The sequence below is a fragment of the Schistocerca gregaria genome, chromosome 8 (genome assembly GCF_023897955.1).
Source record: "Schistocerca gregaria isolate iqSchGreg1 chromosome 8, iqSchGreg1.2, whole genome shotgun sequence".
NCBI classification, from domain to species: Eukaryota; Metazoa; Arthropoda; class Insecta; order Orthoptera; family Acrididae; genus Schistocerca; species Schistocerca gregaria.
This window is the reverse complement of record NC_064927.1, coordinates 405220492-405235369: the sequence shown is the minus strand read 5'-3', so window position 1 is coordinate 405235369 and position 14878 is coordinate 405220492. Positions and strand designations below refer to the sequence as shown.

At 42.8% G+C, this 14878-nt stretch overlaps 1 protein-coding gene across 2 annotated transcripts in view; it reads left to right on the top strand.

Moving 5' to 3' along the window:
* The window catches only part of LOC126284766 (roundabout homolog 2-like), a 273663-nt gene that overhangs the window by 158909 nt on the left and 99876 nt on the right, over nt 1-14878 (top strand). For both annotated transcript variants that reach the window (XM_049983926.1, XM_049983927.1), the window contains exon 5: nt 7357-7623. In XM_049983926.1, coding sequence (XP_049839883.1) covers nt 7357-7623 — 267 coding nt within the window. The remainder of the gene's footprint in view (nt 1-7356; nt 7624-14878) is intronic.

Here is a 14878-nt window from a genome sequence, read left to right as displayed (position 1 = left end):
AGTCCAGAAGAGAGTAGTTTTAAATCTACTGTTGAACAGAGCTAAGACCGTTTCTGACGAGGGCCACTTGGTTTCCGAAATTAATCATCTCAAGTTTGTGTTCCGAAAGAACTGCAATGGGTCACGTGATACGAAGTAAACGTTCTCCAAGGAAAGGAACCGGGAAAATGTTGAAAATCCACGTGAAGAGCCACCGATTGCATTCCTTCCACCGAGCGAGGTGGCGCAGTGGTTAGCACACTGGACTCCCATTCGGGAGGACGACGGTTCAATCCCAGCGTCCGGCCATCCTGATTTAAGTTTTCCGTGATTTCCCCAAATCGCTCCAGGCAATGCCGGGATGGTTCTTTTGAAAGGGCACGGCCAACTTCCTTCCCTAATTGGATGCGACCGATGACCTCGCTGTCTGGTCTCCTCTCCCACAACAACCCAACCCGTTCCTTCCCTTCTGCGGCGCTACGCCCAGAAAAATAGGCGGAGTCCTGGGAAGACGAGGTATCTGGTCCATCTTCCGACCTCCTAAGAAGATGAAATAGGTTACGCTCTGCTGAGAACAGTCTCGGCCTCAGGATTTCTGGGATTTGTAACATCCCTTGTGAGAGTGGAAGCAATTACATCGTTTCCTACCGCTGTGCAGAAGATCAACGGCATATTAAAAATTCAGAACTGGAGAAATCTGCAGTGGCAGAGCACAGACTCCCAAACATACAACACTGTTTGATGAATTAAAGCTCTGTCCCAGGCCCCCACTGGGACTCGGTAATTAAAGAGGCTTTAGAAAGAAGACTATGAAGGACAGCGGATATAATCTTAGCAGGGCACCGAAAAACGACCTCCATGCAAAGAAGAGTCAGTGATATTCGTCGCAATGTTTACGTTACGGCGGGTGCGGTGGCACCACCAGCGCAGACGTTGACACTATCTGCGACAGCATGACGTAATTGCCGATCAATGAGAAGTCTTCTCGGGTTATATTAGGCCACAACAGCTGCAGTTTGGACTGTTAGTTGCTCCTGACAAAGACGATGGAGGTAAGAAGTCCGAGAATATAATGCAAGGTTACAGGAGCTTTCGAAATATGAAACGAAATTATGTGTGAAGTCGATTAACTGGAGCACTAAATCACATAAGAGGTTTTGGGAGGCTTGACTAGCATACAGGCCTGCATATAACCAGCCTTCAGACTTTCGAGCTACAGTATAAAATAATATGCTCTCTCAGTTAGCTTTTCTCGTAGACAAAAGGACTGATATGCTGTCTTCTAAAGCAAAGGTTGTCTTGTCTCATCACTTCAGCTAACATCTGAAGATAATAAAAAACGCGATCTGAGGAGATGCTTTGTAACGAAAATCCAGTCAGAGAATGACCAACTGTAGCTCTAATGTACACATTATCCATTACATGGTAGTGTATGTGATAGATGGATATATTTAAAATTGTAGGGCGCAAAACAGCGTGTTCATCAACGCCCTTTCTCAAGATCGCGGTACGGTTGATGTTTTGATGTGTGTGTAGCTATTCATATTAAAACGAAAAGCGAAAGTCATGTAATTATAGCCACAGTCATAAAAATTCCGGATACATTTTGCAGTATATCATATTATGCCCTTTTTGATACATTAAGAGTGTTGTTAAAACAGTGAATGGCATTAAGGCGGCTGGTGGCTTGCGACAATAATAAGATGAACGAGCCACTTGGTTGTGACGTTGTCTATTTGTTGTAGCAAAATGGTATTTTGTCATCTTGAAACTCTGAACGCCAGAACTGCAGAAACAAATATTGCTTTACTTAATAGAACTTGAGGAAAAATGTGACACACTAAAGGCTTTAACAATAGCGTAACCATGAGCGCAAACAGAGCCTTCTAAATAAGAGACCCTACATGCATCCGGTCTAAATTACTGTATAATTTTTCTATGTATTCTAATCCTAGCATAATCTCCTGACTTAGAACAGTGCCAGGTGGTTCTTTATTTCCGTCAAATTCTTAGTTTTCTTCTGGAGAAACTCGGACAGTTATTGTTCCTATTCGTTCAAAATGTTCAAATGAGTGTTAAATGTTATGGGACTTAACTGCTAAGGTCATCAGTCCCTAAGCTTACACACTACTTAACCTAAATTATCCTAAGGACAAACACACACAGCCATGGCCGAGGGAGGACTCGAACCTCCGTCGGGACCAGCCGCACACTCCTATTCGTCACATAAATTCCGAGAACTTAACCCTGCGTCTTCAGTTATCCGAGGCGCCAGTCAGATTTAAGTACGTTTCACAAGTGGGCTGTTTGTTAATGAAACGGAATTGCTAGTTTAATTTCTGAATACGTAAATTAAAACAACACAGTTTGGATTGGTACTTGAAGACAAAGTTCTACGTAATGTTTGTGATAGATTAAGCAAATCATCAACTCACAGTGTCAACCAGTTTGAAACTCATAATTTTCCAGTTGGATTAATTCACTGAAAGCGTAGAAAAACAAATCTTTAAATGCTTGGGCGTCTGCTGCAATTCATCCAAAAGTGGGAAGGGTTTTGAAACTGCCTTTTGTAGTAACTGATGCGGTGAGTTTGAAAATGTGTAAGGCTGGCTGGAGTGGCCGAGGGGTTCTAGGCGCTACAGTCTGGAACCGCACGATAGCTACGGTGGCAGGTTCGGGCATGTATGTGTGTGATTGTCCTTAGGTGTGTTAGGTTTAAGAGGTTATAAGTTCTAGGGGACTGATGACGACAGCAGTTAAGTCCCATAGTGCTCAGAGCCTTTTGAACCATTTTGAAAATGTGTAAGTACCAAAACCAAATTTGACAAAAACTATTCAGAAATTTTTAGTACCGAACCGTTGATAGTTCTTCACTTAATATATTTAAAGTCGATGAATTTGACACCTAAACTGCAAGCATATTTCAATACTATATGCATACTACATCTTTTTATATAACTATTATTACCGTGAATATGGATGCCACCTTTGTGATTCAGCGATTAAAAGTTATAAGCTCAAGTGATTGAATGCAGAGTGCACAACAAGCCATGAAATACAACTACAAAATACTCACAAAAATATTTACATTAGATTTACAACGTGTTTTCGGCTATTATTCGATATTGTTCTGGGTTATTCGGCTACTTTTATCCTATGTGGGCGCATACCGAGTATCTAGGTACTACTCGGCCGAATACCAAACACTTACGTAAGAACTTTTGTTGTAGTCATATAACTGGTAAAATGATTCATTTTAAATTAATAATCAACTTCCGTATTATAAAAATTAACAAAATACTAGGGATCAAATAAATTAAATTTATGTATTCTGCGGGAACAGTTTTTAAAACACAAAATAAAATATGCACTTGAATTCCCGTAATTAAAATTCTAAATGGATGATTATGGTGCAGAAAAACTAATTTTCCTGCATTTTTAGGCAGTAGTTTACACCTTTTCTTCTCGTAGACATTCCCAGCTTCAGTGAAGAGACGCTCTGAATAAATACTACTTCCTGGCGCCGACAAATATTTTTCTGCAAGATTTACCAAACACGCTTGCGATGTGTATGGATTGTTATGACATGACATGTCCTTAATACTCAAATGAACGTGTATTTCAGTTACAATTATGTTTTTCTTTCTATTTCCCTGCATGAGTTGTGTTTTTTATGCAACCATGTCTTCGGAGCAGCCAATAAAAGATGAGTGAATAGTCTGACGTAGGCTCTGCCTCCCGGTTCTCACCCTTTTGGCCCGAATAGGGAATAATTCACGCTATCGTCGCTGCTTGTTTCACTGTTAATCTTTAGGCTACCGATCAAAAGATACTGCTTTACTTTTCCTCTTTGCAGGTGACTGGCGAAAACATTTATTTTCAAGCGTGGGTCTAAAGCGGTAGCTGCTAAATAATTTTTACTTGTGATGTCTTCAAACCGTTCGTACGACACTTGTTGTGTGACAAGCCTCACCTGGCTTAATGTGCGCATTAGCTCAGCCGTGCTCGTTTTATCGCAATATCGCATTAGTGTAACAACATACGGAGTGATTTCAGAAATGCAAGCTTATCCGGAACTTGTAATTTTTGCTATTTTCTCAAATGGTTGCAATAATTGCGTACGTTTCTCTGAAATCTCCCACCGTGAAGCAGTCAGATTGGCAATATCACAATCCTTGAGACAGAGCGGAATGGCCCGTTTTTGTTCCGTTAGAATTGCAAGAATATAATAGGTGGAATTCCATCGCGTACTGACATCGTACACCAATTCATGCTGGAGGAGAAGAATGTCTTTTCGGGTAGAATGCAGTATCAGAACGATTAAAATGAGTTCCGACCTTACTACCTCTTGCTATCTTTTGACTCACATTTGACTGAGCCTCCAGACAATCGTCAACAATTAATTGGAGAGCATGAATGAAACAACACACTGAGGCCAAGTATGCATTACTGATAGCTATTTCTATGTTTCGACCAATATCATGAATAACGACATGAATTTTTGCCAGTTGGATATCCCATAAACTCGAAATTTGTTATAAAGCGATCGCTATGTTTTCTGCTGTGTGTTGTCGTTCAAAATGCTCAATGCTACATACTATATTTTTGACACTGAATTCACGAGCAATAAAATGCGTAGTAAAACTTAATGACTGTTTTGATTAGGCAAGCACGCCCACATGTCGCATGTTACGGAAATACAATCACTCATTGAAATTAATCTTTTAATTATCTCAACGACCTTATGATATAGGGAATTATTTTGTCTGAAAAGTAAGGGCGGCAGAGCTACTGTATTTACTGCCTCATTGTTAAGAGCTATCATTTCCATTAATAGATGGTGTTTTTTAGCCTTGGGATCATTAATGTCGCATTGTTTGCTTATTTCAGCACATTGTTCTAAACTCAGTTGCTTTTTTGGTATCGAAAGATTAGTTACGTCTGTATCTTGATCCGTAAATGAAATGATCGTATGGCGTTGTTGGCCGCAGGCCCCACTCGGGGGAGTTCGGCCGCCGTATTGAAAGTGCCTTTTAGTTGACGCCACTTCGGCAACTTGCGAGTCAGTGATGATGGACAGAAAACACCCAGTGCCCTGCTGGGACTCGAGCCCGGCCCCTGGGTGATAGTCGGTATCGCTGCCACTGTGCTACAGAGGCAGACCTTGATCCGTAATTTGTTGCGCATTAGAAAGGTGCGAGAAAAAAACACGTCGACACAAGTTTTCCCGCCACGCACAGGCCGAATACTTTTGCCTAATATAATCGGCTAGAAAGTCAGCAGAATATTCGGTTTTTGGCTTGTGGCCGGATTTAATGTTCGTTACAAGTCTGATTTACACTGATCAGCCAGAACATTATCATCACCGACCTTATATCTATATATTCTCGTTCAGGCGATAGCAGCGTCAGCTGGTGAGGAACCACTGGCAGTCAGACATCCTCAAGGTGCATGTAGTATCAGCGAGCGTGCTGTACTTGTCTAGAATGGGGAAGTCGTGCGATCAATCTGAATTTGACCGAGGGCAGATTGTGATGGCCCGGAGGCTCGACACGAGCGTTTCGGAAACTGGACAACTTGTCCGGTGTTCGATGAGTGTTGCGCTGAGTGTCTTGAAGTGGCGAAACGAAGGTGAAACCACGTCCAAACGTCGTGGGGTTGTGCGGCCACCCTTCATAACAAATGTCTGATGTCGTGGGCTGAGCATTTTGGTAAAACAGGATAGGTGGCGAACCGTGGCGGAACTAACATCAGACTTTAATGTTAGGCGGAGTAAAAGTGTGTCTGAACACAATGTGCCCCGAACACTCCTAACGAATGACCTCTGCAGACGACGACCCTTGCATGTGCCAATGTTAACACGACGACATCAACAGCTAAGACTGGACGTTGATGCAGTGGCAGAGCGTTTCATGGGCTGACGACTCCTGATACCTTCTTCATCACGCCGTTGGGAGGGCGCGAATCCGTCGTCTTCTAGGGGAGCTCCTTTGACATCTGTTTTGCGGGACAGCTGACAACGGCTCCGTTATGCTCTGGGGAATATTCACACCGGCTTCCTTTGGTCTTGTGGGGCTCGTGCGAGGCACCATGACGATCACGGAGTGTCGGACACTAGCTGCACTCCACGCCTCCCGTTCATGGCGATTCAAGAAGATATTGCGCCATTTCACAATGCCAGGAGAGTGATGGGATGGTTCGAGGAATACAATGGCGAATTCGATTGGATGTGCTGGCTCTCCAACTCCCCACATCTGAACGCGATCGAACAAATTTAGTATGCGACTGAAGATGGCCACCTCTCTGCCCCCCCCCCCCCCCCCCACCGTGCGGGAGAGTTAGGTGACTTGGGTGAGCACATGTGGTGCCAACTCTCTCCACCGAACTACCAAGTAGTCGCCGCTGTTATCAGTTTCAATGGTGAACATATCTGCTATTACGTAGGAGGTCATGATATTCTAGCCGATCCGTGTATATTCAAATATTGTTCGTTTGACACTGTTATTACAGATGTTGCTTGAGAGTGGCACAGTCGTAAATAAATAAATAAGTTTATTTATAAATAAATAAATCTTCTGCCAACAGTCACGATTTTTGCTTTATTTTACTATTCGCACGACGCGTCTCGAGAAATAATTCCATTTTCAAGTGCGTTTTTTGGTGTGTATTAAGCCATACACACCAAAAAACGTACTAGAAAATGGGAATTATTTCTCGAAACGCGTCGTGCGAATAGTGAAATAAAGAAAAAATCGTGACTGGTAGCATAAGATTTATTTATTTATAAACAAACCTATTGTATATACAGTCGCAGGCTTCAAAAACCATCTATAATGAATCAAATCAGATAAATAAATAAGTACATCCGTCTGGATAACGTTGTCAGTTCCTAGATGTACAGAATAGTGACTGCTAAAATCGCCGGCCGGTGTGGCCGAGCGGTTCTAGGTGCTTGTCTAGAACCACGTGACCCGTACTGTCGCAGATTCGAATCCTGTCTCGGGCATGGATTCGTGTGGTGTCCTTAGGTTAGTTAGATTTAAATCTTTCTAAGTTCTAGGGGACCGATGACCTCAGATGTTAAGTTCCGTAGTGCTCAGAGCAATTTGCTAAAATCACAGTACTTCCTCTTGCTCTCGGTCAATGTTAAGTCTGCACTTTGTAGAGTGGCAGACAATAATTAGTGGAAAATCGTGGGATTCCATAATGAATAAGATGTTTGAACTAAGCTCCCAGGGAGACGGTTATTTTTGAATGATATTTCGATCTGGATCGTTTCGTTTCTGTTCATTCAAGGCTATATTAGTTACGTTAGGTAACCGTAATGGAGTACTACTCCTACATTTGTTTGCAGCGCGAAAATTGTTGGTGTTGCAGTGAAGCCGTTCTTCAGCAAGGAGCCGGAAGACGCGACGGTGTTGGAGGGCGGCGCCGTGCAGTTCGAGTGCCGCGTGGGCGGCGTCCCGGCGCCCACTGTGCTGTGGCGTCGTGACGACGGCCGGATGCCGGTGGGCCGCGCGCGCATCGCGGACGACAAGTCGCTGCGCATCGACGGCGTCGCCGCCGACGACGAGGGCGTCTACATCTGCGACGTCGAGAGCCCCGCCGGCAGGATCTCCGCCAGGGCGGCGCTCACCGTGCACTGTGAGTGGCCACTGTCTTCTGCCAAAGGCTTACCCAGCATCGACATCTGGGGACAGGAATATCCAAGGCTGTCGAACTCAGTCTTACGTTTCCTCCTCCTCCATTTCGTTGTCCCTGGTCGTGGGGTTCACTCTAGTTCGTATTTTGGCAAGCGTGGATTTTAACTGTGTTGTAGGTTGCCGTTCCTTCCACCGCTGTCGTGTATTAACCTAAGGGAGAAAGATAGTGTGTACATCTACCTCTACACGGAAGAGTGAAACAAACTGGTACACCTGCCTAATATCATGTAGGGCCCCTGCAAGCACGCAGAAAAGCCGCAATATGACGTAGCATGGACTCGACTAATGTCTGAAGTTGTGCTGGAGGGGACTGACACCATAAATCCGTAAGAGCACAAGGGGGTGGAGATCTCTCCCGAACAGCATGTTGCAGCGCAGCCCAGATATGCTCAAAAATGTTCATGTCTGGGATGTTTGGTCGTCTTCGGAAGTATTTCAACCCATAAGAGTGCTCCTGAAGCTAGTCTTTAGCAATTCTGGACGTGTGAGGTGTCGCATTGTCCAGCTGGAATTGCCCAAGTCCGTCGGAATGTACAATGGACATGAATGGATGCAAGCGATTTTTTTGCAGAATGACATTTGCAAAGAGATAGGTTGGGTTAGAATGAAGCGTCAAAGAGGTTTGGGAGGGGGAAGGGGGTAAGACATAGACATGCGCGCCACTGGCCCGAAGACAAATGTAATGTACATCTGTTTTTCTCCGAAACCGTTCTGAATAGGATATATGACCAAATGAAGTTTTTTCGTTTCAAATGGGCTTTTTCATCATTTTCCTGAATACTGACCGTTTCTCCTGAGAAAGCCTTTATTGGTTTATCTGTCTAGAAATGTACAGTCTCAAAAACTTAGCAACAAACCACTCGCCGGCCGCGGTGGCCGAGTGGTTCTAGGAGCTTCAGTCCGGAACCGAGCGACTGCTACGGTCGCAGATTCGAATCCTGCCTCGGGCATGGATCTGTTTGATGTCCTTAGGTTGGTTAGGTTTAAGTAGTCCTAAGTTCTAGGGGTCTAATGACCTCAGATGTTGAGTCCCATAGTGCTTGGAGCCATTTTGAATGTAACTTTGAACCATTTTTTAAGAAACCACTCGGTAATACTCAACAACTCTTTTGTGGCGTCTGGCACCAGAGCTGGATGAACATCTCTGTGACGATTTCGTGTTAACTAAACGAATCTGTGAAGAAACTCAGTGCTCTTTATCAATGTTCTCTATTTACTTTATCAATTCTTCCTCGTATTGGCACAGACCGACAAGCAATACTCAAATATGGGCCGGTCAAGGCTTCTCTAAGTCACCTCCTCCGTGGGTGGACTTTTGGACTACGTTTAGTGACGATTCTCCCAAAAAACTCAGTGTTGTGTGTGCCATCCTCAAAATTAGTTTCATATCTTCGCTCCACTTTAAATCACTCCGTACACAAACAGCCACATAGTTAACAAATGTGCCTACTTGAACGGTTTGCTCGGAAATCGTGAAATCATTCGCAATGTGTTACATTTGCTTATGTTGAGCGGCAACTGCCAGGCCTTGCATCAAGCACTGATCCTCTTACATTTCACTACAATTTTGTAACGTTGAAATTCGTGTGAAGTTGTTCACTGAGTTACCGTATTTTTAAATACCTGAGAAGTAGACTCAAATTGGCCAGTTTGCCATAGAAAGTATCGTTAATTTCTTATAAAACCACCAACACTGTCTGTGAGTGTCGTGACTGAATACAGCGTAGCTTATGCATTATGCTCAGACACAGACTAATTTTGGAATGCCTCGCCATTTTATTCACCTTGCGTACTTCCAGCGTCCAGCTATTTCCAAGCAGATATACCATACTGTAACTGATCAAGATGTAAAAGCACGCCCACCATTTTCATATTTTGCCAGACAATTTCCTCATAAGACTTCGCGGAAAAGATACATCAAACGCCATTTCGATAAACAGCGTCTTTGTCTTTGAATGCAATGGTGCATCATGTGGTGAAGAGCTCAGGTCCAAATTTCAGAACACTTTGAATGATAACTGTAACTTAACATCAAACAGCCGCGTAATTTGTTAAATTATTGAATAAAGTTATTCTGCTTTATCCTTTGAGGGAACTGTTACGGAGTTCAAGAGCATCCTATAAAGGAAAAGACTCTTAAATTATTGTTGATCTACGCAGTATAACTTGTGTGGGACTTATGCAGTGCAAGTTCAGATGTTTATAAGTTTATTTATTTATTTATTTTTCACATGCTAATCTCTTGTAGCCTCGAGTCGAGATCTTTTAGTGTTGTGAAGTTGTAGAACGTGTTCCTGAAAGATGAAATGGTTGTGTGTCAACATCAAACGTTTGCGTAATGCCTGCTGGGTATTAACCTGTACTTAAAACGTGTAACAGATTTACGTAAGTTATAATTAACCGTCATCCTCATTTCAGGATTTTGAAAACGGAAATCGGAGTGTTGCTGTACGACTCTGCAAGGTTTAAGTACGCAAATGTGTTTTCCAAGTCATAATTTAAATATGTTGCATCTTTTAATTATATTTTGAAACAATTTTGTTGTTGATTTTGGTAGTTACTCTTTTATATGGATAGTTGTATTTTAAAGTGCTTCGCTTCACGGGCGCTCTGTAGATTAAGCACGACGGTACTTCAAACAATAACAATGCACGACTTTATTGATCTTATCTTTCGCTACTGATTTAAGGGGGGTAGGACGTCAAAGGTACCTTCTTGGAGCAGGAAAGGCACCAGAGAACATTTTAATTTCCTTTGTGTATACTTTTACATATATATTTTACATATGAAAGTTCATCATTTTATCGCTTACTATTAGCTTCGTTTGTTACTATAGGTACACTTTTCTTCAAAAGTAAGAGAGGTTGTTCGATAAATTTAGCACAGCATACAAACCATACTTCCAAGTGAATGAAACTCTAGAATTTATTTAATTTACGAAAAAGTGAATGAGATGCTACATTTTCAACTTCATGTTTAGAAACACCTCAAATTTTATAGTCAATTACCCAAATTTTTAACACAGTTTTTAATAGATGGAAAATTCTGGATTTTAGAACACCTGCAAGTATGGTTTCTATGCTGGTTAAAATTCATCGAAGAATCTCTCTTACTTATGAAGAAAAGTGAACCTATAGCAACAAATATAGCCAATAGCAAGTGAAAAATTGATGAAATTTCACATGTAAAAAAATTGTTACGGTTTTGAACTTCCACTGCTTTGAGTGTGAATCCTGTATCATTTCTGGTCATGCTATCAAAGTTTTGTGAATTTATTTGTAAATGTATAGGCAATGGAAATTAAAATGTTCTATGGTGCCGCTCCAAGTCGGTCCCTTTGACGTCCCACCCCCCCCCCCCCCCCTCCCCGCCCCACCCCACTAGGGCATTCCACAATGTTTCACTGTTTACCAGTTGTCATGTTCTCTGCTGTGTACCAAAAGTCTTCCTCGTCTGTTAATTTTAATTTCCATTTTCAGAATGCAGATTTGGCTTTCTACAACATGAAAAGAGAAATTCAAAGAAGTAATAGAATACGTAGAGTAGGGATGACGACATTGGCAAACTTTACATCTATCTATCGTCTAAAACTCTCATTAAATCGCCACTAAACGACGCTGATCTTCTATGTACAAATCAGAAACAATGAAGCAAAGACTTCTCTCTTAAAATTATGATCAATTGTCTAAGTAAATCACTAGCCTTTTATAGGACGACTCGAAAACATATCTCCAGTTTGCAGCATATAATAAAAATTTATAACATGTTTTTGACATGAATTCATTTCCGTCTTTTTTTCAAATTTGGAACTGGCTTTCCAACTTCAAAACATTGTTTTGGAGTTTCAAGTTTTATATATCCGAATGAGTAAGCGAATCTGATAGAAACTTCACTCAACTCAAAACCATTTTCAGTTCACACGACGGTACAAAAATTTGCGATCAATCTGGTAGACAAGAAGTAGGATAATGTTTCATCGTTGCTCTCAGGGCAATGCCCTTCGATGCTTTACGGCTTGTCATCAGATATTCAATAGCGCGTCCTGTCTTCAAAGGCGTAAAACATTGTGTCCGATATCGGCCGTCATATGAACAGACAAAAATACAGTTTCTTTTGTGACGGCTCCCAAACCCAAGGTCCTCGGCGGTATTTTTGGGGCAGCCACAACAAATTGTATAAAGCGTGGGTAGTGACCAGGATGTTGCTATGTCTGTTGGCCGTGTTGGCCGAAAAATAATTAATGACAAGAATTGCGCCAGCTATAATGAAGAGATAACTTATCTTTATTTCTGACGAAACGTGCACCAGCAATACAAGTCCAAGTAATTTCCAAGAGTAATCGGTGTACTGAGCCTAGTCGAATACAATTGTAAACATCACACTGCAATGGCTCCGCTATAAACTCCACGAAAGGCTAACAATAGACAATCGACAATAGACTGACCATGTGGGGGCCAGCGCTCCTCCTTATATGCAAAAGGCAGAGTGCGCTGCGGACCCGAACTCAGCCATGGCGCGACCTCTTCCGCCGGCGGTAACACCCTGAGACGCCGACGGCCGCTACAGGAACTGTGGCCAGCGATGTCTCGGTCAGGGCGCACGTGCGCGAGTTGGTTGGTTGGTTGGTTGGTTGGGTCCGTGGATACAACAGTTTCTGTAGTCACATTATGTTTTGTTGTTGAGGTCTTCAGTCCAAAGACTGGTTTGATGCAGCTCTACATGCTATTTTATTCTGTGCAAGCCTCTTCATCTCCGAGTAAGTACTGCAACCTACATGCTTCTGAATAATCACAACTATGTCTAACTTTGACCTATCCATTTCCCTTTTTCAATTTTCTAACCTATCTGGGCGATTAATGGATATGAAATTCCCCGCTCCGATCCGCAGAACACCAGTTTGGTTTCTCCTGATAACGAGGACCTCCTGAGTAATTCTGCCCGGAGATCCGAATGGTGCACTAATTTACTTCCGGAATATTTTACCCAAGAGGACGCCATCATCATTGTGTATGTTAGTCACATAACATATCCATATTTTAAGATATATAAAACGACTAGTAGAACGGATTGTTTATAAACTGGCCTGGCAATTGCAGGTAGTGGTTGTCACCGAAGCTCTCATCCATACATTATCGTACATTGCGAACTTCAGCTACACACATACTTGTTTTTTGACGATTCGCTATGTGAAGTCATCTATAAATATTTTTGCAACCGGATCTATACAAAAATGAACTTTATAGCTCATAAATTGTCTCATTCCTCGTTGGTATGATTTATTGTATTGGCGTCCTGCACAACCAAGGTAACAAACTTTGATGTACATTTGAAGACTGAAGCGACGAATGAAAATTCATACCAAAGGTACCTGGGTCTCCTACTCTGTAGGCAGATGCGCTAAACATTACCCCACCCTGGCACAGTGGCTCTGAAAGCCAAAGGAGGAGATGGACAGAAAGAGAGGGGGAGAAGAAGATGGAGGGAGAGAAGGGTGAAGAGAAAGGGATAGGGAAAGAGGGATGATGGAAAGTGTCACAGAAAGGGAGAGGAGGAGATGGACAGGCAGAGGAAAGAGGAGGAAATGGAGTGAGGAGGAGGTAGACAAAGAGAGAGGAGGGAAGATGGACAGAGAGAGGGGAAAGAGGAAACGTGTGTTTTATGTGTGACATACATGTACGTGGGCTTTCGTTATAGAGAGCTGCCAACGTATAGCTGCAACAGTGGCTCTGACCAGTTGGGCATAGAGTCTAAATGATTTTGGATGAGGTCATTCCATATCAGAACTCGTGAATGGTAGTGGCTGGACAGTCTCTCTGCAAGCCACGACCAGGTGTTTTCAGTGTGTGAAAGGTCTGGAGAACATATTGACCAGGACGGTTGTTGATCACCTTCTGCATCCAGGTAAGTCAGCACATCATTGAAAACATGCGCTGTTGCGTTATCTTTTCAAAGTTAACTTCACGGAGACTGAAGTCGGGATGCATGCACCAACCTGACGTCCTTGCTACTGGCTATGTTTACTACCATGGGAGATCGTTTATTTTTTTGGCCTGCATGATGATGACGAGTGCAGTCTTGCAACATTCGTTCTCCTCGGAACCTCGACATGTGGATATGTCCCTCGTGAGGCTTTGCGTAGACAGGGAACTCGTCTGAAAAGGCGACGTAGTTCCATCCTGTGTCCAGTAATGCCGATGGTCCCTCCATTGTCTGCGCACCTTTGTCTGCTGCGACATAGCACTTGTCTTGCTGTAAACAAGCCCGTTTCCTGACCCAAGATACGTGACGTTGCCGTACGATTCTGCATAGCTGACTGAAAAAATGCCTCCCCTCTCAGGTGCTAGGGTGGTCTAGCGGTTCAGGCCCTCAGTCCGGAACCGCGCGACTCCTACGGTCGCAGGTTCGAATCCTGCCTCGGGTATGGATGTGTGTGATGTCCTTACGTTAGTTAGGTTTAAGTAGTTCTAAGTTCTAGGGAAGTGATGGCCACAGATGTTAAGTTCCATAGTGCTCAGAGCCATTTGAACCATTTTTTCAGGTGCTAGGCCTGTGGGGCGCTGAGATCCTGCATGACGTTGACTATGGTCCTAATGAACGCATGGATTTCATAGTCGCATAAAACTCGCGGGCTCCCGACCGCATTATCGCTATTGAAAACTCGTAGTTGTCCTAGGCCCGAATTCTGTAGCTGTCGAATTCAAATGTTTTTCATTCTTGCACGAGGCCTTACTGCATTTTCTCAGAAACAACCAACATTGAAAGGTGATTTATGAATGAGAACGTGCAGAGTAATCTTCCCTTACATACAGAATAGGTGGTATTACTCCTATTTACTCTATTTCCAGATTCAGATACGCAATAGACTTCATGCCAGTTTGCAGTTGCCGGCAGTATAGTTCACTTTTCGTGCAAAGTGTACCATACTCTTAGTTAGTTTCTGATATGATTATGATTTTACCAATTTCGCACACCTATAATACCCGATCATCTTGCACCATATTGTACACTTCCGCAATGTTTTCGTGTGTTTTTGCAGTTTTGGGATGCGCTCCAAATGGACCATTCTCAAGAGATGTATGTCAAACGCCTAATTTAAAATAAAGCAACAGTCACCGTACAAACATTCGCCAGGTTCAATAAATTTTGGTTGACGGTAATCCATTCAAAACAAATACGTAACTTACTCACAGATGACT